Genomic DNA, 27,808 nt, shown 5'->3' on the forward strand with positions numbered 1-27,808 from the left:
CCCAGACAAGCTTCACTGTGTCCCCTAGGAGGTACTAGCACTAGCCAGACAGCACCCCTCTCCAGACCTCTGCGCTCTAGCATTATAGGGCTCCCCCAGTCAAGTCCACTGGTTCTGCCAGCCTCAACCTCTTCCCTGCACTCCTGCAGCCTCAGGAGTGGGATCTGCTTCCTGCAGTGGCTTTCGTTAGTTTATCCTGGTGTTCCATTTGTTCTTTCAGTCCACCTACATCAGTGTAACCCGTTCCCTGTAGTAAATTCCCTGTGTTGAAAAACCTAGGGTGATTTCTGTTTTCCTCACTGGACCCTGACTGATACAAACTATTAGGAAAGTGGTACTCATTTTTCACTGGGGCACTGAACCAAAAGAAAGTTAATTTGGAAGTACCAGGGGTCATCGTGAGAGGGCAGCCTGCCTAAGAGGAGGGCTGAGACAGATGACAGGTCCCTGACACATTTAAGCACCCAGATCTAGCTTCATATGAAGCCAAATCTATTTCCTGGACTTTTTAGTTATCTGGGCCAATAAACTTTCTTTCTTTTATTTTTGCTTCAAACATATCAGGTTGCGTTTCTGTTGTTTAAACCCAACAGTCCTTACTAATCCGGATCTCCTCACCCCCAGCCCCAGACCAGGTGCCCCACTCCACAGACACTGAACAGCCAAGACCAACCACCTCCTACTGAAAACTTTAATGAAATCAATAAGTTAATAAGTTAACAAAGTGAGGTACTTGCATATCCGAGAACCGGGTTGGTGGGGAACCTCGATCATGAAGGAGGGAGGGCTTCTCCCCAAGTCTCCTTTGGTCATGGGGCGATCCCAGCCTCCTGCCCCTCTCCACAGCTCTGTCTCTCAGGGGGTGGAGGTGTGGCTCTCTGGGGACAGTGTAGTGCAGGTGAGGTGAGCCAGGACAGGCTCCATCCAGGGCATGATGGTCACATGCAGAGGGCATGTGGGGGCAGGGGCTGGGCACCTGGGGGCTGAGCAAGGTCCAACCCCAGCCCTGGTGCTGGTGCATGCAGGTCCCCAGTCATGAGATGCAGGCAGCTGGGCCTGAGCCCCTTATTCCCTGGTGCCCCACAGAGGGTCACCATTGGTCCACTCCCCGTCACCCTCCTGCCACCTGCATTGGCTTTGCAGAAGAGGGACAAAGCAGTAGGGATACCAAAGAGGTGCTGGGGGCCTGCAGTGGATGGGGGCTTATGCGGTAAGGGGGCTGCCAACTGAAGTGAAGAGGAGGGTAAGGAAGGAGGGGAAACAGTGCGTGTGAGCGCCATATGCACAGTTGGTGCCTGATGAATGGGACTTGCTTGATGTTTATTATTCTCTCTGGGAGTTAGAGCGACTAGGAGCAGGGCAAGCCTAGACAGAAGCGGACCTGACAACCACCCTGGGGAAGGGTCTGGGGGCTTTCCAGGGCTGTCCAGACCCCAAGAGGCCTAGCCTTGAGTCGTGCTGTGGGGATACCAAAGAGGGCCCTTAGGGACAGGCAGAGGCAGCAGTTAGGGCTCCTGGACCTATGAGGAGTAACTCTTCTTGAGAAAGGGGAGCTGGTAAAGCTCTGGGGTGGGGCCTGGAGAGACCTGGGGTCACGTGAGAGCTCCCTCGCCTACCTGGATGGGGTTGGTAGGAGTGGACATCACTCTGCAGGCCACTGGCCTCAGCTGCAGAGACCCAGCAAATGCTGAGTGGCTCTGTGCTGAAGTCTCCAAGTGTAGGTAATTGTGTTTGTCAGCGTGAATGCTGAGAGGCTACCTGCCTGTCTGGGGAAACTGTAGGGACATGTTTGTCTGACCGTGGGAGCACTGTCTGGGAGATTTGGGGGCAGAACACAGACAGTTATGCTGTCAAAGGTGCCTAGGGCCAGAGGGGAGTGAACACTGGCAGGAAGAGGGAGCCCCCAGGAGTGGACAAATGCAAATGGGAAGAAAGGCCCAGGCACTGCCCTTGGGGAGGCAAGGGAGAAACAGGCCCCATGCTGGGAGGGGAGAAGAGGGGTTGATAAGCCAAAGATCAGGGATGGGGTCATAGCCAAGCAGCCTGAGACCAGCTACAGCTGGGGGCCCATCTCCCAGGGTGGGAGGGGCAAAGGGACCCCATGGGGGTCCCCAAAGTTGCATATTTAACATAGTTTGCATATATGGTGCCCACCTGCCTGGCGGCAGGCTCCTGTGCTTATGGGTACCTGTGTGGGCACCATGGGCCCACCCCCAAGTGGAGTGGGGTCTTGGCGGGAAGGCTTCCCTGCTCTGTCCGAAGGGCGGGCCAAAGACCTCGCCTTGCATAGCTGGAAGCTGGGTCAGGGCCCAGGGCCCCAGCGCCCTGTTCCCACTCCAGGGGCAGTGCCCCTGCCAGGCAGGCCCTGTCGGGCCTTGATGGAATGGGCAGGGCACTGGGGGACCCAGAGGCCGCCGGGCAGCCGCCGCTTCTGCCCTCCGTGAGGCCTGGCATCTCTCGCCCCTGAGGTGAGGCGGGTCGCTGGCACCCACGTCGGATATTTCGCCCACCCAGACAGCTCAATACTGCATGTGGCCTCTCTCCCCACGAGGGAGTGAGTTCAAGTAAGAGAGTCCGGAGGCCTCAGAGGGCGAGTCCAAGAGCCAGGCCGACGGGCTGGCCGTGCGCTGCCCCGCCCCTGAGAAGACCCTCAGTCCATGTTGGTGCTGACCGAGCGGGAGATGCTGAGCGTCTGTGCGGAGACAGAGATGTCCTCGTGGTCCACAGGGCTGTGGTAGTCGGAGGTGATGTCGGGGTCGAAGAGCGGCACTTGCACGGTGCCCAGGCTGGCCGAGGTGCCAGAGCGCAGGCAGCGCGAGTAGAAGCCCAGCAACAGGTCCAGCTTGTGCTCGATGGACTGCACCTGGGGGCGGGGCGCGGCTGGAGGCGGGGCCTGGCCGGGGCTTGGGGGCGGGGCGCGGCCGGGGGCGGGGCTTGCCCGGGAGGAGGTGCGACGGGAAAGGCGGAGCTCGGCTGGAGGGTGGAACGAAGCTGGGAACCTGGGGTTTATTCCCACCCACCCCCGCAACGAAATTTAGTTGTGACGGGTTGGGATAGTCCAGATGATCAAGAGAGACAAGTGAGGCAGGGTTAAATGAAGTAGGCGGGACTTGGGCTTATCTGAGATGCTAGCAGCCTAGGGCGGGGCTTGGCCGGAGAGGGCTGGTTTATCGGGGTCGTTTAGCAGGAGCGGGCGGGCCTTCTGGGAGGCAGGCCTTCTGTGGGGCGGGGTCCACCTCCCAGCGGATGCGTGGGCCCGGCTCCCGCCTGCAGTTAGGGTGCTCTGGGCTAAAGCTCTGAGAAGCGGACCCTCCCCTTGGGCCTAACCCGGGGGCCTTCCAGAGCTTCTCAGTCGACGGCTAGCTTCCCCACACCAGCGAAACTCCATCCCAACTCACCTGCTTCTCCACCTTGACCACACGTCCCATTATACTGATTTCATCCACCGCCTCCGTATCGGAGGGCCCTTTGTCACCCTTCTCCCGGGCTTTCCGGTCCCCGGGGCCCCGGCCGACAATCTGGTCCACCCTGTGGGGAAAGGGAACTGTCAAAGGACCCAGACACTGGCCACCCGCTTTCCTACAAGAATTAGAGCTCGCCTTCTTAAAGGGGAGACATTCACCTGGGTGGGAGCAGGCCATCTGAGAGAGGGGGCCAATCTGCTCTTCCAACAACACAAGAGAAGACTCTACACATGGACATCACCAGATGGTCGGCAGTGAAATCAGATTGATTATGTTCTTTGCAGGGAAAAATGGAGAAGCTCTATACAGTCAGCAAAAACAAGACCGGGAGCTGACTGTGGCTCAGAACATGAACTCCTTATTGCCAAATTCAGACTTAAATTGAAGAAAGTAGGGAAAACCACTAGACCATTCAGGTATGACCTAAATCAAATTCCTTATGATTATACAGTGGAAGTGAGAAATAGATTTAAGGGACTAGATCTGATAGATAGAGTGCCTGATGAACTATGGATGGAGGTTTCTGACATTGTACAGGAGACAGGGATCAAGACCATCCCCATGGAAAAGAAATGCAAAAAAAGCAAAATGGCTGTCTGGGGAGGCCTTACAAATAGCTGTGAAAAGAAGGGAGGTGAAAAGCAAAGGAGAAAAGAAAAGATATACCCATTTGAATGCAGAGTTCCAAAGAATAGCAAGGAGAGATAAGAAAGACTTCCTAACTGAACACTGCAAAGAAATAGAGGAAAACAATAGAATGGGAAAGACTATAGATCTCAAGAAAATTAGAGATACCAAGGGAACATTTCATGCAAAGATGGGCACAATAAAGGATAGAAATTGTATAGACCTAACAGAAGAAGAAGATATTAAGAAGAGGTGGCAAGAATACACAGAAGAACTGTACAAAAAAGATCTTCACGACCAAGATAATCACGATGGTGTGATCACTCACCTAGAGCCAGACATCCTGGTTTGTGAAGTCAAGTGGGTCTTAGGAAGCATCACTACGAACAAAGCTAGTGGAGGTGATGGAATATCAGTTGAGCTATTTCAAATCCTGAAAGATGACGCTGTGAAAGTGTTGCACTCAATATGCCGGCAAATTTGGAAAACTCAGCAGTGGCTACAGGACTGGAAAAGGTAAGTTTTCATTCCAATCCCAAAGAAAGGCAATTCCAAAGAATGCTCAAACTACTGCACAATTGCACTCATCTCACACGCTAGTAAAGTAATGCTCAAAATTCCCCAAGCCAGGCTTCAGCAATACGTGAACCGTGAACTTCCAGATGTTCAAGCTGGTTTTAGAAAAGGCAGAGGAACCAGAGATCAAATTGCCAACATCTGCTGGATCATGGAAAAAGCAAGAGAGTTCCAGAAAAACATCTATTTATGCTTTGCTGACTATGCCAAAGCCTTTGACTGTGTGGATCACAATAAACTGTGGAAAATTCTTCAAGAGATGGGAATACCAGACCACCTGACCTGCCTCTTGAGAAACCTATATGCAGGTCAGGAAGCAACAGTTAGAACTGGACATGGAACAACAGACTGATTCCAAATAGGAAAAGGAGTACATCAAGGCTGTATATTGTCACCCTGCTTATTTAACTTATATGCAGAAATGAGAACTTATCATGAGAAATGCTGGGCTGGAAGAAGCACAAGCTGGAATCAAGATTGCCGGGAGAAATATCAATAACCTCAGATATGAAGATGACACCACCCTTATGGCAGAAAGTGAAGAGGAACTAAAGAGACTCTTGATGAAAGTGAAAGTGGAGAGTGAAAAAGTTGGCTTAAAGCTCAACATTCAGAAAACTAAGATCATGATGTCCAGTCCCATCACATCATGGCAAATAGATGGGAAAACAGTGGAAACAGCGGCTGGCTTTATTTTTCTGGGCTCCCAAATCATTGCAGATGGTGATTGCAGCAATGAAATTAAAAGACACTTACTCCTTGGAAGGAAAGTTATGACCAACCTAGACAACATATTAAAAAGCAGAGACATTACTTTGTCAACAAAGGTCCGTCTAGTCAAGGCTATGGTTTTTCCAGTGGTCATGTATGGATGTGAGAGTTGGACTGTGAATAAAGCTGAGTGCCGAAAAATTGATGCTTTTGAACTGTGGTGTTGGAGAAGACTCTTGAGAGTCCCTTGGACTGCAAGGAGATCCAACCAGTCCATCCTAAAGGAGATCAATCTTGGGTGTTCATTTGAAGCTGAAACTCTAATACTTTGGCCACCTGATGAGAAGAGCTGACTCATTTGAAAAGACCCTGATGCCGGGAGGGATTGGGGGCAGGAGGAGAAGGGGACAACAGAGGATGAGATGGTTGGATGGCGTCACCAACTCGATGGACGTGAGTTTGAGTGAACTCCGGGAGTTGGTGATGGATAGGGAGGCCTGGCGTGCTGCTGTTCATGGGGTTGCAAAGAGTCGGACATGACTGAGCGACTGAATTGAACTGAACTGAATGGGGAGACCAAGTTTAATGGAAGTGCCCAGTCGCTGCTTTGACCAGGGGAGCAGAGCCACCACCCATAAACATGACAAGTAAAACAGCTGCCTGATGGGAGCACAGGTAGGAATGGTGGACTGGGAAGAGGGAGAGACACAAGTGGGGATATGAGTTATAAGGGGGACAAGGCTGAAGCTGGTCCCCTTTACAGCGACACGCTTGAAAGTGTTATGCCTACCCTCTATCTTCAATTTCTCTTTTCTGCCTCTCTAAAACCTCTCTAATCAGGTTTTCATTCCCACCATTTCACTGAAACGACAGTTGTCAAGACACCAAAAGACCTCCATGTTGCTAAATTCGATTCTCAGCCCTCACTATGCTTGAGCTGTTAGCAGTACCTGGCACATCAGATCACCCCTTCTTTCTGCAGGTTCTTCATTTGGATTCCCAAACATCACTTTCACCCAGTTCTCCTACCTCCCTCACTTCTTCTCAGTCTCCTTTGCTGGTTCCTCCTTTATCTCCACAACCGCTTAACATTTCAGGACCCAGAGCTCACTCCTAGGACTTCTTTTTTTTCTTCTATTTACTCTCACTCACTAAATGATGTCTTCAGTTCCAGATTTTCCATGCCTCTATATACGGTTGACACCAAATCTTTATCTCCAGCCCATACCTCTCCTCCAAACTCCACACTCCTCTGCCAGATCCACACTCCATTTAGCTGTCTGATGGGCATCACAAACCCAGCATGTCCCAGCTTTCCTGATTGAAACTTGCTCCACTCGTTGACTTTCCCCATGTCAATAAACAGCAACTTTTTCCTCTTGCTCAAGCCAAAAACTTTGGCTTTATCCTTGATTCTCTCTCTCTCTTTTTCCTCTTACGCCCTATCTGAAAATGCTGTCAGCTCTACTTTCAGAACATAATTACAATCTGACCATTTCGCCTCACCTTAATTGCTGCCACCTGGTCCACACCGCCATCATCTCTTGCCTGCACATCTGAATTAGCCCCCTCACTGGTCTCCCTGTTTCCATCCTAGCCCCCTATAGGCCATTCTCAACACAGCATCTAGGATGATCCTTTTAAAATATATCTCAGATTGCATCTGTCCTTTGTTCAAAGCCCTCCAATGCTTGTGTCTTACTCTGGATGAACGCCAACATCTTTGCAGTGGCCCCCAGAGTTTTATATAGTCTAAGTGCTATTAGCCTTCTAACCTCATCTCCTGCTTCCCTCATGCCAGGACAGGCACACTGGGCTGCTTGCTGTTCCTAAAACATCGCCCCACACGCCTGCCCATCTCAAAACCTTTGCACTTGCTGTTCCCTCTGGAAACTATTTTAAACAAACCACAATCATGGGACTGTTTGCTTCACCTTCAATTTTTTTTCTCAAATGTCACCTTCTTGCCTATTTAAAAATCACAAATCTGAACACCCTAACCTTATTTTTCTTCTTAGCCTTTATCATCATCTGACATGTTCTGGTTTCACTTACTATCATCTGTTCTTCCACTGGAATGAGAGCTCCATGAAGCAGAGGCCATTTGTTTTCCACCATATCCCCACTGTCTGGCAAGTAACAAATAAACGCCCAGTGACTATTTCTTGAGAGAACAAATGAATGGGCAGTGAGAATGCAGGCCACAAGAGGAAAGGGGCGAGGTATAGGTGATTGGGTTCTTGGTGTGAGAATCTTCCTACACGCTGGGCAGAGAGAAGAGGTGTTGGAGGAGGATTCCAGAGGCAAGAGGTGAGCAGCACTGAGGATAATTTGCCTATTCTATTAGGAGATGCTGGGGGGGTGGGCAGTCACTGATTATTTTAAGCCTATTATTTTAGGACGAGAAAGCAGTCATCTAAAGACGTCTTTAAAGTGAGCAGGTCAGTAGGGTTTGCTTCAGGTTCAGTAAGGCTTCCCTGGTGGCTCAGATGGTGAAGAGTCGACCTGCAACGCAGGAGACCCAGGTTCAATCCCTAGGTGGAGAAGATCCCCTGGGGAAAGAAATGGCAACCCACTCCAGCGTTCTTGCCTGGGAAATGCCATGGACAGAGGACCCTGATGGGCTACAGTCCATGGGGTCGCAAAGAGTCGGCCACGACTGAGCGACTAACACTTTCCCTTTCAAGTTCGATAACAGGTGCGGGTGGCAGGCTCCCGCTGCAATGCGCTGCAAGCAAGAAACGCCAGCTCCCGCCGCGGCCCCTAGGGGGCACGCAGGGCTGCGTTCGGGCGCCCGCAGAGGGGCTCCAGCGGACCTCCTGCGGGAACTGGTGCCGCGGCAGTCCTGCCCGGCTCTCTCGTCCCCGGCCCCGGTGCACCCACCGAGCCTGCAGACTCTTGATCCGGCCCAGCATGTCCAGGTGCCCTGCTGAGTACTGTTCAATGACGTCCTTCACGTCGTATGGTCGCAGCATCTCCTTGAATTTCCTTTTGGCTACCAGGAACTTCAGGATCCTGTGGGGATAGGGAGTCTCAGAGGACAGGCATTCTTTTCCAGCCCCCTTGCTGTCCTTTGCTACCTTGTCTGGCAGGAGGCCACCTCCTGCCTGGGCCACTGCAGACAGCCACACCTGAGTCTTGGGCCTCCCTCCCTCCCCACCACGCTCCTGCCCCAGCCTCCTGAGTTTGTTTGGTCTTTGATATGCAGTCACTGGGAGGGCTGCGCTGTCGTTTCTCTCTGTTGGGTGGGACACAAGCAAGGCACCCGTGAACACTGCTGCTAAGGACAGCTTAGGGGAAGACATTTTTGCATATGCCTGTTAGCACTCCTGTGCTGGACCCTGGACACCCCAAAGGGCATCAGGTACAATCCCTGGTCTCAGGAGCACTGGTCTGGGGTGGGAGACGAAGAGGACACAGACAATTATGGGGCGATGAGGGCTATGTCAAGGAGTGGAGAAAGAGGACTGAGGACCATGAGAAGGGAGAGCTTGGCTGGCGAGGTCAGGAGACATCTTGAGAAGTGATACCTTCCAGTCCCAGGGCAAGAGGAGGGGCATGAAGGGAGGCTTTGGGGACACAAACAGGCATGGAGGTGTATGAGTGAGAGTCAGTCCAAAGTAGCCAGAACAGGATGTGAAGGAAAGGGGTTAATCAATGAGAGGTAGGGTGAGGGGTTATTCTGAAGATCCTACATCCCTGGCAGAGATTGGGCAATGGGAAGCTGGGGTGGTGGGGAAGGGGCCGTGTGGTTTACTCTGCTTTAGCATGACCATCCTCTGTCCACCTGTGTGGGTAGAGGATGTCCTGGAGGGGCAGAGTCCCGGGCAGGAAGACCCACTCCAGGGGATGAGCCTGAGCTGGGGGTGGGGGTGGGGGGTGGGCAGTGGGGTGGAGATACAGAACAGCTGTGAGCAGTGTGGGAGAGGGGCCTGAAAGGCTTCTGAGTCTGAGTCCAGGATGACTCCCATGGCTTGGGGCACAGGGTGGATGCTGGTGTCACTGCCTGTCATGGGGTCATGGGAGGGGGAGCAGGACTGGGGCGTGCTGAGTGTGAGCGGCCAAGGAGAGCTGACTTGGGCCAGGGGGAAGCTCGGGTGTTGTGTTCCAGAAGCTGGTCCCTTGGAGGGGAGAGACAGGATGCATAAAAGAGGGGTGGAGAGAGGCCTCAGACTCTCTGGGAGAGGGGGTGTCCAGATGATTTTGATTTAAAAGAAACACAAAGGAAAGAGGCTTACAGACAGGTGAATCAGCCAGGGAAGAGAGGGGGATGAGTCTGGAAGGCCTAGGGGTGAAACTGGAGCTACAGGATGGACACAGAGATTAGGCTGGAACTCCATTCCAAGGAGTTTGGGGGCCAGATCCATGGCTACATGGCTAAAGAGCTCAGGGACTCTGGTCCCCACTGAACTGTTAAGGGAGACAGCCAGTGAAGCAAGGAAGACAGGGTCCTTCAAACTTTTTGACCAAGAACCACGATAAGAAATAGTTTACAGAAACTAGTATAAACACACACACATAACTGAAATAGAAGTTTCATAAACATTTATTCTTACTATGAAGGATGCACTCTGATACTTTCTTTTTTCTTTTTTGAATGCTGACCATTAAATTGATTTCACTAAGTTGACTCCAAATTGTTGTGACCTGTGGTTTGAACAGTATGGCTCTAGAGGAAATCCTGGGGGAAACAGACAGGCTGAGGTCAAGACTCCCGAGGGAAGACAGTAAGTTTGAGTCACGGAGGCAAGAAGGTGATGAGACTTAGACACAGAGATGGGGTGAAACTGCCTGTAAGACAGAGACCTAGGGAGAGCCAGGCAGATTGCTGATACACAGCTAGGGAGAGAGAGAGAAAGAGGAGGCAGCCGGACATTCAGGGAGAGAGTGGTAAGGGGGAGAAGCAGGGAGGAGACTGTAGTATGAGTAGAGGGACTGTGGTGGGCAGCCATGCCCACCGCCCCACCTGACCAGCCCTCCCGACATGATAAGTCTGCACCAACCCAGCCGGGAGCCATATGCCACCTCCCCACCCCACCCACTCTCCAGGGACCCCGCCAGACAGCACCGTTGAGGGTGCCAGGCAGGCAGCAGCTGGTATGCCAGGAGCTAGGCCAGGCCTGGCCACAAGGGCAGACCCCAGATGGGGAGCAGCAGTGGGTGGCCCACCTCCTGCTTCAGTCTCACCTGACGGAACGGATGACCGTCTTCACAGCAGGCATGACGTCGTCCACAGTGAGTTCGCACTGGTAGCTCTTCTCCTCCGCCACTTCCTCCGAGGGGCCCTCTGAAAAGTCAGGAGCAGGGGGCCCGGGTGGCGGTGGCAGAAGGGAGTGCTTGCAATCTCTACCACCACCCTGAGGGGTACAGAGAGGAAGACAGAGCCCCAGAAAGGGGCCAGAGCCTTCCTTGGGGCACAAGCAGACCAGGTTCTTGCCTCCTGGCTGCCCCACCCAAGGGAAACACCTCAGTTTGCTGTAGGCCCATCTCCCCTGTGAACACCTCTGCCTGGTGGCCGGTGAGCAGGAACCACTTTAGGGCACATCTGTCTGGCCTCGGGCAAGTTGCACACAGCCCTGGAGGAAGCCCCGCTGGCTCCCATGCAGGACAGTGACACAGGGCTTGAGGCGTCTGCGTGTTCTCGCACATCAGCCTTATCCTTCAGCCAAGAGGGAATCAGGGGGCGGGCTCCCAGCCCCAGCTCTGCTATGGAGGAAGCCTCTAAAGCAAGTCGTTCTCCTCCCGGGATAAGAGAAATGGCTTCTCCAAGGCTGGTGCCCAGCACTGCAGAGACAGGGGGTGCTGTCCTGGCCCCACTGGGGCCAAAGGGTGGGGAGGTCAGGCAGTTTCTTGGCAGGAAAGAGGAGGCCCTGGGTACCAACCAGGTCCCAGGTGCCAGCACCCCCCCCCCCCCCAAAGACTGGTTTGTGGAGTTCTGTAACTTTCCAGGAAAGGGCTAAGAGAGTGGTCAGCCAGCAGCATGTTGGGGGATTGATACAGTACAGACAGAGGCAATATGGCTGGGTCCCCTCCCTCCAAAGTTCCTGTCCTTAACCTCCATCCTTATCCACCCCCCTCTACACCCCCGCCCCCACCACCACCCAGGGGCCTGAAGCATGTCAGAGCTGGGAGAAGTCTTCCAGGGAATTTGGTCCAATCCTGTTTTTCAGAAGAGGACACCGAGGCACAGAAAAGGGCAGTAGCTTACCCAGGTCACAGTGTAAGTCAGGAACAGAGCTACAACTCCAAAAATCCACCTCTCTAAATGCAGCCCCCACCAGGCTCACAGCCTCATATCCACAGGCTGGGCCAGCAAACGGGCAGGGTGGGGAGCATGGGCTACAGAGCTGGACAGACCTGCTTAAGGATATCAGCTCTGCCATGTCCTTGCTGAGAGAGCTCAGTCTGCCCATCTGTAAAATGGGGATAGACACAACCCTGCTATTGCTAAGAGAAGTAGACAAGATAATCCAGAGTGGGGCTGTGCACAGTCAGGGCTCTCTTCAGCACGGATGGCCTCCTGCTCCTTCCACAGCATGTTTGTAAGGCTGCTAGCTTTTGATGAGCACTTACTATATTCCAGAACTCTTCTGTTCACCTACTGTGGATAATCTCATATAATCCTCCCAACAGTCCTATGAAGTAGATATGATCACTGTCCCCATTTTATAGACGTGGAAAATGAAGCCCAGGGAGATTAGGTTACCTGCCCAAGATAAGTGACAAAGCCAGGATTCAAACCCAGGCAGCCTGGCTCCAAAGCCTGTGCTCTTTTTTCTTGTCACGTATTTTTATTTTTTTAATTAATTTATTTATTTATTTTACTTTATGATATTGTATTGGTTTTGCCATACATTGACTTGAATCTGCCATGAGTGTACATGTGTTCCCCAATCTTTTTTATTTTTCTCTTTCTAAATATTGGCGTTTTCCTAGGTGGCGCTAGTGGTAAAGAACCACCTCCCAGAGCAGGAGACATAAGAGACTCTGGTTCAATCCCTGGGTCAGGAAGATCCCCTAGAGGAGGGCATGGCAACTCACTCCAGTATTCTTGCCTGGAGAACCCTATGGACAGAGGAGCCTGGCCGGCTACAGTACATAGGGTTACAAAGAGTCAGACACGACTGAAGCAACTTAACATAGCCAGTTAACAATGTTGTGGTAGTTCAGAACAACTCAGGCATATATATACTTGTATCCATTCTCCCCATGCTCTTAACCACTACCAAATGCCACCTCTATATTCTCCTCTGATTCTCAAACAGCCTGGAGCCCAGCAAAGCAAGTATTATGATGCCCATTTTACAGACCAGAAGACTGGTGCCCAAAGATGCTCAATCTGCTGCAAAGCTGGGACTAGAACCAAGTGTTCCCACCCCCAGCCCAGACTCCAGGCCTGCCCTGCCATCCTCAGTGGGTCCTGGCCCCAGACCCGCAGGGGCTCACCCTCAGCCGAGGTGCGGGGTTTGAGTCTCAGGGAGGCCCGGAAGCGGGTGCGGTCGTTGAAGCTCCAGCTCTTCTGCACCTTGGTGGGACTGCTGGCCTCACCCACCTGCTCACTACTCGGGGAAGTGGGCATCGGCGGAGGTGCCAGGTGCTGCTTGGAGGGGCCCGTCCGCCTCTGGGAGCTGCCCATGCGGATGCGGTCTTTGATGCCCATCCGGCTGCTGGCAGGGCAGGTCAGGTCGAGGAGAGAGTCAAGTTAGCTGCAGCTGGGGGTAGGTGTGAGTGGGGACACAGCTGACTTGGGACTTGGGGGCAGCTACTGGGGCTGACTCTCCTCCAAGCGGAGACTTTCTAGGATGGGACATGGGTGTGGTAAGGGGGGCCCTGACTCCTATGAGAAGCCACTCCAGGATCAGTCTGAACAACTCCACTCCCCACTCCCACCCCCACCTCCCACCCATCATTGCCCGGACAGATAAGGGTGCACAAGAGACAGATGTCAGAGTGGAAAGAGTGACAGAAACCCAAGAAGGGAGTCAGAGACAGACAGAGGACTGGGAGCTGGGCCTGGCCCAGCCAGGGTACGGGGGGTGGAGGCAAGAGACACCTCTGGGGACAGACAGATGACCCCTCTAGGGACATCCCTGCTGAGGGATGGAGAAGCTCACCTGGCCACGCACACAGAGTTAGGCCCCCAGCTCCTCTCTGTACACGTGGGCCGGCTGTGTGGAATTGAGGGTGTGTGCGTGTATGTGTGTAGTGTCTGTGCTTGTATGCACACAGGTGCCAGTGTGTGTACCTATGTTCCTCCTTTGCCCACCGCTGGAGCTATCTGACCTCACCAGGTCAGGTCAGGGCCTTAGGACCTGGTACAGTTGTATAGGCAGTACACTGCAAAATTCCAAAGGTCTCCATCATTCAGATTTCTGTGTGAATGAAATCATAGCCTGGAGGTGTGCAGTGTCCTGGCCTGCCGGGGGTCTTAGCCCTGTGGGTCTAGCTGCTGGGCCCACACATATGCCCAGGCCATGCCGGTGGGCCCCACCCTCAAACCAGTGAAGGTCTATAAGCTGTTCTTCTCTGTCCACCCAGACTGACATCCTGCCCACACGACCTCCCACTGCCTCCTGAGCCTGCAGTTCAACAGCACCTACAAGTCTGTGTACACGTGAAGACACGTGTATACATCTGTGTATGCCCTTAGACTCCCCTTCCCACACCCAAACTCCTCACCTATCCTCCAAATCTTGGAAGGAGACAGGTGAGGGGAGGCCTCGGGTGCCCCAGGACAGGCCCAGCGTACCCAGTGCCTGCTAGAGTAACTCTGTCCAAGAGGTTCAAGGACCGCGTTATCGCTGTCCGAATGGGACCTGTGCAAACGTCCCCATCCAGAGGCCTCCTGGCGGTGTCACCGCCACCACCCTGCGTGTTTGCCACTTGAAAGGTCCCCTTCAGACAGCTTTGGGGCCCTTGTACCTCGAATGTCCGGGGCCCCAGCTCAGGAGAACACCAGCCAGTCTTGGGGGAATTCTGATGCAGACAGGGAGCAGGGATCAGGGTGGGACACTGTGTCACCAGGTCTCAGAGACTTTCAGACCAAGGGTTGAGCAGGAGACAGATTCTAGTTTCAGAGCTGAGCGGGGACCGGGTCCTCCATGCCCGGGCATAGGGGATGGAGTATACAGAGCAAGGTGCTGAGGGGAGGGAGGCCCTGGAAGGTGCTATTGGGAAGGCAGCTGGGATGTATGTAGGGCCATCCTTAGGAGTAGGGGCCTCTGCCCGGAGGGGAGAGGTAATAGGACAAGGATGGGGGCCCTGAGGATATCAGAAGGGAAGGATGGGGTGGCTCCCTGCAATCCATCATGCTGTTGGCTGGCCCAGGATTTCCTCAGCACATACCAAAGATTCCAACTGAAGTTTGAGGTTGGCTCTCCCAAACTTTCCTCTGCAGAGCAGTTCCTTCAGGCTCTTCTCATGCTGGCAAGCACCCACCACCCCACCCAGTCCGTGCGACCACCCTGTCTGTCCTCTGCTCCTTCAAGGAGCAGAGGAAGAGAGAGGGGCAGAGAAGGCCCTGACAGTCAGCCAAGGGCCCAGAAGTCTGGACCTCTGTGCCTGGCACATCACTCCAGTGCTGTTCTGGGGAAAGGGGCTGACCTCCCTGTCATGAGAAGTGTGTGAGCCATACTGAGCTTGCACTCAGTAGGACTCATGAAGGGAGGGGTGTGGGCACTTGCCCTAGAGGTCTTGAAAGGTCTCTCTCCAGCGACTCTGTGATGGTTGAAGGAGCTTCTAGCCTGACTTGTGGGATTCTGTAACTTTCCAGCCAGCCAGAGACCCTGGGCTCCTTTGCGGTATAAGAAGGCGCTGTTTTCCCAGCAGTGGCCCTGGATTCCAGCTCCTTGGGCAGGGCCCAGAAAATGGCTCACGTCAGTCTCTCTGGAGCCTAAAAGCTCAAAGAAAATGGAAAGGAACCTGGCACACAGTGGACATCAGAAGAGCACACAAGGTCCAGGCCAACTGCCTGAGCCTTTTCGGCTCTCAGCCACGTTGGGTGGCGGGTTCCAGTTACCACCCCTATTTTACAGATATGGAAGGGGATGCCTAAGCTTCCAAGGTCACAGAGCTCCTCTGCATGGAACAAGGACTGGAACCCAGTTTTCTGTGACTTCAGAAGCTGTGTTCTTTCTCTGGGAGGAGCCAACAGGAGAGGGTCTCTGGCAGTAATTCTCAGCTGGGGGTTATTTTGCTCACTAGTGGACATTTTGATTTTGAACTGTGGTGTTGGAGAAGACTATTGAGAGTCCCTTGGACTGCAAGGAGATCCAACCAGTCCATTCTAAAGGAGATCAGTCCTGGGTGTTCTTTGGAAGGACTGATGCTGAAGCTGAAGCTCCAATACTTTGGCCACCTGATGCGAAGAGCTGACTCATTGGAAAAGACTCTGATGCTGGGAGGGATTGGGGGCAGGAGGAGAAGGGGACGACAGAGGATGAGATGGCTGGATGGCATCACCGACTCGATGGACGGGAGTTTGAGTGCACTCCAGGAGTTGGTGATGGACAGGGAGGCCTGGCGTGCTGCAATTCATGGGGTTGCAAAGAGTCGGACACAACTGAGCAACTGAACTGAACTGAGGGGACATTTGGCTGGAGACATTTTTGGTTGTCTCCCTGGGGCAGGGAGGGAGGTACTCCTAGCATCTAGGTAGAGGCCAAGGATGCTGAACAATGCATGGGACAGCCTCCAACAATAAGGAATTTTCTGGCCCAAAACATCAGTGGTGCCAGTGATTTCAGCACCATTGGTGGCTGGAGGACAGGTGTGTGAATTTAACTGGGGCATCCCTGTAAGAGAGGACAAGCTCAGGGCACATGCTGCCTTCTGACTGCTTGGCTGGACCCAACCCTTGTGCTCACTTCCACAGGGATTTCTTTAAGCACTCCATCTGCCTGCCAAACACCAGGCTCGCAGAGGGTCTGAGGCAGCCTACCTGTTCTGATGCTGAATATAGCCTCTCTCTTCGAGACTGTGGAAACAGCTCTGGCCTTGCCCTTCCTGCCCATCACACCCACAGAACCCAAGGAATCTTGCAAAGGGGGACAGCTGACCCAGAGTTTCCTCCGCTTTACCCCCCAACGTGTTCCCTCCAGCAGTGGTTTCCAAGCGCATACCATAACAGTAAATCACGTGAGGCCAACATTTATCTGGCACTTCCTCTGAGCCAGGCACAGTTTGAGTGGAAACAGATCCTGGTATCACCCTCATTTTACATCTGAGGAAGTGGAGGCACAGAAGGCTTGCACCCAAGGCCCCCAGCCAGATTCAGAACGGAGCCACATTTCTAAGAAACTCTGCTTCTGGGTCGAGCAGCGAGGAGCTCTGTCCCCCTCTCCTCCTCCCGCCCCAGCCCCCTCCCCCGCCTCAATCCACAAGGCTGCCAAGGCACTTTGGGATGCGCAGGACTCTTAAGCCCCAGCTGCCAGGCAGTGCCAACAGAATGAGGTTCTCACAGGGCTTCTGTGACCCAGCTTTAGCTCCCGACCTCCACGACGGGCTGCAACAGCCAAGCTCTCTCACCTCCTCCCCTTGGTGTTCGCCACCCTCTGCTTCCTCCTTGAGTTGTGTTGCTCACCCCACATGGCAGTTACTCCTTGCAACTCTCTAGGCACCATGTTTTATTCATCACTATGTTCCTAGTGCAGGGCCTGGCACAGGGCAGGTACCAAGGAATGTAGTGGTGAGGCGGCTAAAGAACTGGGCTCTGGAGTTGGTGAAGGAGGCACCAACCCCAGCCCCTTCAGGCACCTGCTAGGACCTCAGTGGCAGTATGAAGCCAGGAAGCTAAAGGCCTGGAAAAAGTCAGAGTGGGAAGGACCCTCTGAGAGCCTCTAGTTCAATCTGCCCATTCCACAGATGGGAAACTGAGGTCCAAAGAAGGAAAGCAATCTGTCCAAGATTACACGAGGCTGGGGTAGGGGAGCATCAGCAGCAGAGCCAGAATTCATCCCAAGGCTCCTGTAGGTGTCCCTCCTGACAGACTGGGGACCAAGCCCAGGTCCCCAGACCTGGCAGAAGCATCCCCAGGAAGGCGAGGGGCTCATCAGGGCCCCAAGGCAGACGGCAGGCGGCAGGCACATGCACCTTGTCCTTGGCCCATCCTGTCTCCCTCTCCAGCCCCAGAACTGGGTGGGGCAAGGAGAAGCGGGACAGGAGGAGCAGGCGAGGGGGTACCTCGGTCTCCAGCTGGCGTGGATCCGAAAGAAACTCCGTTTATTACTAAACATCTGGCTGGAAAGTGGAGAACAAGACACAACAGAGGTTAGTAGGAAGGAGGCAGGTGGGCAGAGCATGGGGAGCTGCCAGGATGGGGCCAGCCTCCTGTGGCTGGTGGGAGAGAAGGACCCCCCCAATTCAAATCATCCTCTAGCCCACATGCCTAGAAGGCAGAGGTTCTCCAGCTTTGCATAAGGATCTCATGGGGAGCATGTTAAATATGCAGAATTCCATGCCTCTTTTTTAGAGATGCTCATTCCGTGGCTTGGGGAGAGGTCCAGGTATCTCTGCATGATGAACAGATGTCCCATGGGATGCTGACACAGAAAGTTGGGGACCATGCTCTGAAAACCACTGTCTTAGCGTCTCATCGCAAAACCCACAGAGAGAGGTGCTGGCTCTGGCACAGCCACCCCTCAGGAAGTCCTTGTCATCCTGGGAACATGCTCAGCCTGGGTCCATCCAAAGCACCACTAAGGCTGTGGCCAACCAGGTGTGTGTGTGTGTGTGTGTGTTTAGGGGGTGGAGTCTTGGGCACCCAGCCCATAGGGCCCAGACAGCCAAGATTAAGGATCTGGCCATTTGGTCTGCTGTCTGATCTCCTAGGGGGCTTCCCAGGTGGTGCTAGTGGTAAAGAACCCACCTGCCAATAGAGGAGACATAAGAGACGTAGGTTCGATCCCTAGGTCAGGAAGATTCTCCTGAGGGCAGGCATGGCAACCCACTCCAATATTCTTGCCTGGAGAATCCCATGGACAGAGGAGCCTAGCGGGCTATAGTCCGTGGGGTTGCAAAGAGTTGGGCACGATTAAAGTGACTTAGTACACACACACTTATCTCCTAGAAGTCACTGTTTGGCCCCCTGGGGTCTGGGGAATAAGGAGTACTCCACCACCATCACCATGAGCCCCAGCCACACAGACACTGCAGGACAGACACACACAGGCTGGGAGTTAGTGATGGCCGAGCCCTCAGTGGTCATCTGTTCCTAGGCCTTGTGGGGCTCAGAGACCCAAAGCAGCTGTGGGAGGTGGTACAGATGCTGGGGTCCAGGATAATCTCCATTTCCGGTACCTTCCTACTCAGGCAAAGTGAGACCAGAGTGAACTGAAGCTGCCAAGAGCCCTGGCTCAGGCTGCAGGCAGGGTTGCTCAAATGCCAAAACTTCTGAGCTTCTGCCTGTCTGCTGTGGTTGGGTCGGGGCAGGGATAACACTGTGGGACATTCAGATAGTGACAGATAATATTCATGGGCTGCACCGTGGACCCTGGTCCAGAGACCTCCAGCCTGGCCTGGCCAATCACACATCCCCTCCTCCCAGAGACCTAGAAGGGTCTCCCTCTTCACCCACTTCTTATTTAGCCCCTGGCCAGAACTGCCCTCACTGAGACCGGGAAAGGATTTCTGCTCCCTCCAATCTCTGCACCAGAACCCCCTCTTCCCTGTTCCCTGAGCCTTTTCAGCCCAGAAATCCAGATCAGCCCCTGAGCAGCCTTCACACTGCTAATTTTCTGCCCAGAACCCTGAGGCTCAGAGTGGCTTGATGACTTTCTCAAGGACACACAGCACCAAGCAGCAGAGGCTTTCATAGCGTCTCCTTCTGATCCCCAAGTAGTTCACCTTTGTTCCCCTCCCTTGTTCTGAGCCTGGGGCTCAGAATCACACCTGAGGCTCAAGGCCCAAATGTCCACCTGACTGATTCAGGGGTGAATGCAAAGATGAAATAAAACAAACCAATGGGCAGAGGACAGGGGATGATGACGGGGGCGGGTGGGGATTGAACCCTTGGCCTCAAAGCTATACCTCTGTAGGAATAGTCACTTTCCCATATACAGTGAGTTAGTGGGCTTCCCTTATCCAAGTATGCCTGAAATTCCACTATTTATGAACATTTATGTGGGGGTAAGCATTGTTCTTTCTTTGTTCTTTTAAGATGCAAAAGCTCCAGGAGAGGCAGGTCAAGGGGAGAGAGATTGGCAGGACAGCAAAATGTCCTTCCGTGAGAAAGAAAGGCATTGTGGGAGAATCCCAGGAGGAAGCTCTGGGATTAGCAAAGCTGTGGATGAGGCTTGCACAAGACAAGAGCATTAGTCACTGGTTGAGTTTACATGGGCCCTTCAGCAGTTCTTAGTCACAGAGCTCTCTTTCCAGCTGGCATCTCATTCCCAAGAGGTGAGTTCAGTGTCAAGCCCCTTCTTGAGGAACATGCTGGGGAGGTGGGGCCCCAGCCCTCACACCCCGGGACGGTGCCCACGATTACCTGAGCCGTAAGCACCTGTGGCCAGCGGCCTCCTCCTCTCTCCAGCTTCCCGGGAGGGATGGGGGTGCAGGGATGGAAGAGTGAGGGGGACGTGGAAACAGAGAAAGAAAGAGGACAATGGAATGAATGGAGGAGGTGATGGGAAAGGATGGTGTGGACATCTCCCCGACTCAGTCCCCTGGCATCCCAGGTGACAAAACAGTGAGCCAACTCTGGCCTTTCCAGAGAGACCGTCAGTCTGTACCTGTCAGGCCATCTGATGACAACTGCCCAGGCCTCCTGAAAAGGCCTGGGAGTCCCCAGCACAGGCCCAGACACCCATACAGTGGCTGGAGACAGGTCCGAGAGAGGATGAGACAGAGAATGGAAGAGGAGGAGGAGAAGCAAGAGGAGGTGGCAGCCCCAGGGGGCCCCTACCTTTCCCCAGGGCAGAAGGAGGCGCTGCCCGGCCGGAGGCAGGTGGCAACGGGCGGGTAACGGGAGGGCGCTCCGTCGGGTACCGGCGCCCGCCGTACCTCCAGGGGCCGTAGGCCCCCGTTGCGGGCCCGTTGCACGTGCTCAAACAAGAGGGCCAGCTCTCTGCAGGAGAGGGCGCCGTCAGCGGCAGGCAGGGCCCTGGCACCGCCCCCCACCTGAGGACCCTGAGCTCCTGATGGATTCCCCCTGGGCCCAGCCTGTCTGGAGATGCTCAGCGAACACACCAGGCCCGCATAGGCAGGGGTGGGAACGGGAGAGTAGCCTTCCTCTCTCTTTCTCTCTTCTCAGCTCCTGGGAAACCCTCAAGGATGCCCGGTATGATTGTGCTGGATGGGCACCACTAGGGGGCACCCTCCCAAGGGGGAAGGCGGGGACCTCAAATCCACCTCACTCACTGCTCAGCAAGCGGAGTACCTGCACACGGAGCCGTGCCCACCCGGAGGCCAGCAGCAGCCCTGAAATCCTGCCCTCCAGATCTGACTGGAGTTTAGGGGAAACTGAGGCTGAGGAGGGAGATTTGATAGGCAGCCCACTTCCTTCTGCAGCCCTCATGCTGGGTTCTCTGAGACTAGATTGAGGGCTCAGCTTCTTCTGAACTCTCCAGGCCATCTCCTGTTTCTCTAACCCAAGAAATAGATCTTGCCTCTCTTTGCCTTCCCATTGCACGGATGAGGAAACTGAGGTCCAGGGAGCAGAAGGACCAGTGGACCCAGAATTTCCCAACCAAGCTCTGACTCTCTTCCCAGAGGACCCAAATCATTCCTTCCCATTGCACACATATTTCTAACAAACTAGCCCCTGCCCTACTTCCCAGGGCCTGGCCTTGAGTCCTGAGGACTGCTTCTAGAAAGAAGGGCTCTTTCTATTAATAATCTAACCACCATCCCTGTCTTTGGGGTGGGTGCTTGCCTCTGCCAGGTGGAGAGGTGGGGGAACCAGTGTGATTCTGGGAGGCCCCCCTTCCCAGCCCCTTCTCTCCTGCCCCTCCCCTGGGAAGCCCCCTAAGGCTGAGGAAGCACGGAGCGGGCAGCCAGGTGTAGGGGTGAGTGGGATCACGTAACAGCTGCTCTGCGAGAACTAATGAGGCGAAAAAGGCAGCCGCAGAAACGCTGAACACTGCAGCCTGGCCCCGCCTCCCTCGCAGCCCTCGGGGCTGAGCCGCTCTCCAAGGTCTTCATTCCCGCCCCAGGGTGTGGCCAGGCACCCGGCCACATGAACCTTGGAGATGCTATTAATAACCTCCTGTGTGGAGCCACCCCAGGCAGTCTTACCCCAGCTTGGGCCAGTGGGGCGAACCCACTTCTGGGCCCTAAGGCTGCTGCCTGGTACTGTAAGAGCAGGCATGTGTGGGGTGCTGGGGTGGGTGTTAGTACCTAACTCGGGCACATACATTCTTGCCCACACCACAGTGTCTCTATCCACTCCAAGGGCTAACGCTGACCCCAACTCAGACTGAGGGGAGCGAGCTGCCTGGGCTCTGCCCCAAGGTGCAGCTGCTCTGGGGGAGCTTGTAGACTGCCAGGCCCAGGGCTTAGCCCTGAGTCCAATGTCCCCCCCCCTTCCCTGGCAGAACAGAGTGGGAGAGAGGATCCTCCAGGCTCTGGGTTACACAGGTTCTGCAGAGCCAGCCCCAGAAGCTCCCATGGGAGCCATCACCCCCTTCCCAGCCTCCAGGACTGTGTCCCAGCCATCTGTCCTCAGGGGCATTACTGCCAGCCACCCACCTCCCCGCCCCTCCACGGGAGGGCCTACCTGAAGGACGGGAGGAGGCTGTCGTAGTAGTACCAGGTGGCCGTCAGGTAGGCCCGGCTCGCGTCGGTGGAGTAGAGGCGCCATGCCGCCTGGTGGTGTGGGAGGAAGCGGAAGGAGGTGGTGGGGCACCCGGCATTGGAGAGGTCTCTCAGCCCCCAACCAGCCCTCTGCCCCCCAAAGAACCCAGGCCTCAGGCCAGTTGAAGGGTACTCAGAGCCAGAGGCTTGTTCCAACTCCACAGCCACCAGCAAGGCCAGAAGGAGGCCTGAGGAGAAAAGACTCCCAAGGTGACAACGCGGTCAGCCTCAGAGCCAGAGGCCTTGGACTGTGCTGGGGTTTTGCCATCAGGCAGAAGTGGGTTTCCAATTCCAGCTTTGCCACCTACTTGGGTGGATGATTAAATAAAGCTGCAGAGCCTTAAGTTTCTCATCTGTGAATTGGACACAGTACGACTTGCCTAACAGGGTGGTGGGGGCCCCACACGTGGCGCTCGTGGTAAAGAACCCACCTGCCAATGCAGGAGACATAAGAGATGTGGGTTTGATCCCTTGGTCAGGAAGATCCCCTGGAGGAGGGCATGACTACCCACTCCAGTATTTTTGCCTGGAGAATCCCCATGGACAGAGAAGCCTGGCGGGCTACAGTCCACAGGGTCTCAAAGAGTTGGACATGACGGAAGAGACTTAGCATGCATGCAACAAGGCTGTGAGGACTAAATGGGGAAATGTTCATTAAATGCCAAGCACAGCACATGGCACGTAGTAGGCACTTAATACCAAGTTTCCCTATTAACCACTCTTGTTATGTCCGGTTCCCACAGCTGATATATATTTATTCATTGTGTATTTGATTAATGTATTTCTCTCTCCTTAGTCTGTAAGCTGTGTCTTGGTCAGCACTGTATCCTCTGGCACATGGTGGGTGCTCTGCAATGTCTGGGGAATGAATACTGACTAAATGAATTATTATTACTAAAAATAACCCTACCCCATTCTTCCCAGCTGCCTGCCACTGCCCATGGGATTGAGGAGGGGAGGAAAGTACATCAACTACCAGCCCCTTAGCATCCATGACGTTGCTGGGTCTTCTCTGCAGCAACAGGGATGAGGGTCAGACAAGAGGATGGACTATCCCTCTCCCCCCAGGTAAAGAGAAGAGTCAGTAGGGACTTGAGGTGAGTGGGGTGATCAGCAACAACAGGTGCTGGGCAGGAGGAAGCAAAACTGGATCCTTCTTTAGATGCCTCTTGTCCTTAAGGGCCAGCCCACTGCTGACCTCACTGGCCAGGCACCCTCCTAGGACAGGAATATTTTTACTTCCTGCTTGCCTAGTCCCTTGGATTGGGCTGGGGAGCAGCTGCCAAAGCTGTCTCATTAATTATGGGCACCACAATACCAGCTGTCTCTCGGCACAGCCAGTGCCAGCCACCTGCCCCTACAATGCCCCTTGGAAGGCCAGTTCCCAGGGGACAGCAGCCATTGTGCCCCAAGGGATGCTGAGAAGGCAAAGTTGGGCTGGTGGCTGGAGATAGCAGAGATGGGGGGGTGGGGTTCCACCCTGGGGAGGAGAGATAAGGGGGTGTTAAGCCAGACCTGAGCTGAGGGGGTCAGAGCAGGAGAGGTGAGCTGTGCCAGAGTTCCTGGAACTATTGGGTTGGCTGAAAAGTTCGTTCGGGTTTTTCTGCACCATTGGCTGGAAACCCCAAATGAACTTTTTGGCCAGCCCGATATTTCTCGCAGGAGTTTCTCTTGCACAAGGCTGTTAAAGAGTCCCCAAAATTCAGAGCACTTGCCTCAGCCCATGTCCCTCGGGAATGCCTCAGACAGTGGGGGAAACAGCCCACATACTCCTGCTTTTTTCCCACCCCTCTGGGTGTTCCTTCTCTGCCTCCTTGGCTGACTCAACTCTGCCCTCCCAGTCACTAAATGCTCAGGTTCCTTAAAGCTCAGCTCTAAACCATCCTTTCTTCTTTTCTCTGCCTGCTGGGCAAGCACCTCCATGCCCAGGGCTTCATTACCGTCTGCACACAAGGCCTAGCACATTACTCACCAGAGCTGCACACCACTACATCAGCTGCCTCCTCCACAGCCCCACCCACCCACCCGGGGCTCAGAGGCTCCGCAGACTCTTCACGTTCCAGCCAAACTCACTCTTCATGCCCCAAGTCTAGTCAGCCTTTAGTGAGGAGGGGCATCAACCCTCCAGTCGGGCAAGTGAGAAACCTAGAAGTCACCCTGACATCTCCCTCTCCCTCACTCCTGATGCCACTAATTTCACCTCCTAAATATGCAGAATCTGCCCATTTCTTTCCATCTCATCTGTTGCTACCCTAGTCCAAGTCATCTGCCACCCCATCTCACCCAGACCGTTGCCAGAGTCTCTTCTCTGGTCTCTCCACTCACACAGGTCACCCTCCTGGTCCACTCAATACTTTTCAAAACACAGATTTGATCATTATCACCCCTTCCTCCTGCTTCATACCTGTCAATGGATCCTCCCTGTTCTTAGGAAAATGTTAAATTTCTCTCTCTGACCTCAGATCTGGGCCTCACCCACTGAGCCAAATCCTTCCACTGTACATTCCTACTTGAGCTTTCTGTTCCAGCCTCACTAGATTCTTTCCCGTTCATCAAACATACCTTGCTCCCTTTTACCACAGGACCTTTGCACATGCCATTCCCTTACCTCAAAGCCTCCCTCCTCTACCTCTTCACCTAGCTAACTGCCCATCCTCCAGCTCTCTGCTCAAGTGTCAGTTTCCCTTCGAGGTCAGATCAGGCCAAGCCCCAGCTAAATGCTCTTCAAAGAACCATTTCTTTCCTTCAAGGTGTTTTTCTTGGTTTCAGTTATAACATTCATTTGTGGAGATGCTGGTGGGATGAATTAAGGTGTAGAGTAGAACAGGCTTCCTGATGACTGCACCGCTGATGGGTGGCAGGACTGGGTCTCCCCCTGGGGCCTAGGATCTCTTGTCCAGTCTCTACTCCACTTCAGGCCGTGCAGAGCTGGGGCTGCAGCTGGGCAGTGGGCCAGCTCTGGCTAGCCCTGAACTGGGCATGCAGAAGAGGGAGAAGTTTCCTACAATCTTGGCCAGCCTCCTAGCTCTGTCCTTAACCTGGCATGTGGCTCCAGAAAATTCTCTCTGAGTGGAGTCATAGTTGCGAACTGGGACACAAGGGTCAGCATACAGATCTGACACACCGGTTCAGTTCAGGGGCTTCCTGGGGCCCCTGTACCTGGATGAGGTTGGCTGCTGGCATCCTCCGCTTCTCAAAGTGCTTCTGTCGGTGCTGTTCCTGCACCTTCAGGGCAAAGCCAGAGCCGAGGATGCCCTAGGGCAATAGGCATGGTTGGAGGTGGGACAGCCAAAGGCTTTAAAGGTACCCCTACTGCTGCCCATCTGAGGTGTCTCCCCCACCCATGCAAATGCTGGACAGGGGCTTAGCAGGCTCTCTCCCCAGGACCCCCTCCCCTAGGCTGGGCCATCCTAAGTGAAGGGGGACTCACGGCAGGCAAGGCAAAGAAGGAGATGCCCAGTAAGGCGAAGCCAGCAGCCAGGACCCTGCCCAGCCACGTGTGTGGTGTCTTGTCACCATAGCCGATGGTTGTCAGTGTAATCTGGGGACACAAACAAATTACCTGCAGGGCTGGTCAGGGGGTCCACCCACAGGAGATTCCTGGGGCACAGGGAGGTGGGAACCTGATCATGAGGGGGGCCTCCATGGTTGCCCACAGGAACTGGTCATAAGGACTTGTCACAGGGCCTGGTTTCTAATCAATAGATTCTCCCCCTCCCCCTTGCTGATGGAGAGAGGGGTAGAGGTCACAAGGGCTTGATGTAGGGAATTAGATGGGGGCACAAGCTGGTCCACTGGGGGAAGCTGAGGGACAACACAAGGGCTGGTCACGGAATTTGGGGTCACAATGATCAGGCCAGGGAGGGTCCCAGGGAGAAGCGCGGCCCTGCACAGACCCTCACGCACCGTCCCCCACCAGAGGGAGTCGGCGTAGGAGGAGAAGTCGGAGTTGGCATCCTTCTCGGCCAGATACACCAGGAAGGAGGCGAAGATGAGCACCAGGAACCCGATGTACCATGCGGTGATCAGCTCCTGTGGGGGCAGCAAAGGATGAGACCACCCACCTGGCACAGGTGGGGAGGTTGACGGCTCCCAGAATGGCCTATGGGAGGTGTTCGGAACGGGGTAAGAGTACCCACCTCTCGGAAGTCCCTGGTGGCCGCTCTGCCGGCCTTTGTTTCTCAGTAACTCCCTTCCAGGAGATCCTGCCCGCCTTTCGGGCACAGCCAGGGCCTCACAGAACCTCAGAGCACGCCCCGCCCCGGCCCTGTCCTTGACCCTCCAGCTTCCAGGCTCAGCTCTTCGCCCACGAGCCCACCTTGCACTGCCCCCCACTTTCAGGCTTCCATCCGACCCCACATCCAGTCCCACCGCAGCTCCATCCCCAGACCCCGCTCCAGGTCACCACTTCGCTATTAAGCCTAGACCTCTAAACCCAAAAGCTTCTGCCTATCAGGCCCCGCCTCCTGGCCTGGTCCCGAACGCCCCCTGACCCCGCCCCTGCCCGGCCCCCCCAGACCCGGTGGGCTCGCTGGCGCTGGGTTCCTTCAGTTCAGTTCAGTTCAGTTCAGTCGCGCTGGGTCCCTGCTGCTGCTAAGTCGCTTCAGTCGTGTCCGACTCTGTGCGACCCCATAGACGGCAGCTTACCAGGCTCCCCCGTCCCTGGGATTCTCCAGGCAAGAATACTGGAGTGGGTTGCCATTTCCTTCTCCAATGCATGAAAGTGAAAAGTGAAAGTGAAGTCGCTCAGTCGTGTCCGACTCTTAGCGACCCCATGGATTGCGGCCCACCAGGCTCCTCCGTCCATCACCCCTAAATCCCCAACTCCGCCCTCGGCTCCGCTAGGCCCCGCCCCCTACCGCTCCAGCTCCGCCCCGGACACGCCCCTCTCCCTCACCCCTCCATCCCCGCCCGGCCTCACCTTGCTGTGAGCGTAGACCACCGAGCCCAGCAGCTTCCAGGTGCCGCCGCGGCGGTCCATGCGTACCATGCGCAGGATCTGCAGGAAGCGCATGCTGCGCAGCGCGGACGTGGCAAAGATGTTGCCTTGCGTGCCCGCAGCGATGACGGCCACTGAGGCCACGAACACGATGAAGTCTGCAGAGGCGGGGAGTGGGGCGAGGTCACGGCCAGCGCCAGAAAGCCCACCTACCCCGTGCCTGGACCTGAGGCTGGGGGTGGGGTTGGGGGTTGTTCCTGGGGCCCGAGGGGGCGACTGGGAAGGTCCGTTGAGTCTGTGTCACTAGCCAGGGTCCTGGGGTCAGGGTGTCAACCCTACGGTTTGGGGTCAAAGATCAGGTGCGGGAGGGATAGGACCATTACCGATGACACAGAAGGGTTTTCTGGCAAAGCGGAAGCGGCCCTGCCATCCTCGGTAGCGGCAGCAGCATCCAGCAGACCAGACGCGGATGATGTACTCCAGACCAAACACCACGATCATCACGAATTCCTGTGGGACCAGGGGCCTGAGTTCTGGTTCCCACTATTCAGGCCCCGGGACTAGATTACACAGCACCCAGCCCGGAGTCCCTGAGTTAGGGATGTAAGAATTTCCTCAGCCTGCCTCTCCTGGAGGTTCCTTCGCCTGGATGGGCCTGGGGAGGCTTCTGGAAGGCAAGTGGCTTCTTCCATGTCCTCCAGAG

General features: G+C 54.8%; 1 protein-coding gene across 5 annotated transcripts in view; it reads right to left on the bottom strand.

Annotated features, from left to right (window-relative positions):
• Window positions 1-677: 677 nt before the first annotated feature.
• KCNQ4 (potassium voltage-gated channel subfamily Q member 4) overlaps window positions 678-27,808 on the bottom strand; it is a 58,786-nt gene continuing 31,655 nt past the window's right edge. For 2 of the 5 annotated variants that reach the window (XM_055586227.1, XM_055586231.1), the window contains exons 3-14: window positions 27,489-27,615; window positions 27,088-27,263; window positions 26,073-26,198; window positions 25,597-25,707; window positions 25,326-25,421; window positions 22,090-22,178; window positions 20,278-20,439; window positions 12,825-13,045; window positions 10,566-10,665; window positions 8,262-8,393; window positions 3,399-3,528; window positions 678-2,863 (exon numbers count right to left, since the gene is read on the bottom strand). In XM_055586227.1, coding sequence (XP_055442202.1) covers window positions 2,651-2,863; window positions 3,399-3,528; window positions 8,262-8,393; window positions 10,566-10,665; window positions 12,825-13,045; window positions 20,278-20,439; window positions 22,090-22,178; window positions 25,326-25,421; window positions 25,597-25,707; window positions 26,073-26,198; window positions 27,088-27,263; window positions 27,489-27,615 — 1,683 coding nt within the window. In that variant the 3' untranslated portion in view covers window positions 678-2,650. Of the gene's footprint in view, window positions 2,864-3,398; window positions 3,529-8,261; window positions 8,394-9,934; window positions 10,060-10,565; window positions 10,666-12,824; window positions 13,046-19,860; window positions 19,906-20,277; window positions 20,440-22,089; window positions 22,179-25,325; window positions 25,422-25,596; window positions 25,708-26,072; window positions 26,199-27,087; window positions 27,264-27,488; window positions 27,616-27,808 lie in introns of those variants that run through there. The other 3 variants (XM_055586228.1, XM_055586229.1, XM_055586230.1) reach the window with 3 other exon arrangements.

This window comes from Bubalus kerabau, chromosome 6 (assembly GCF_029407905.1).
Source record: "Bubalus kerabau isolate K-KA32 ecotype Philippines breed swamp buffalo chromosome 6, PCC_UOA_SB_1v2, whole genome shotgun sequence".
NCBI classification, from domain to species: domain Eukaryota; kingdom Metazoa; phylum Chordata; class Mammalia; order Artiodactyla; family Bovidae; genus Bubalus; species Bubalus kerabau.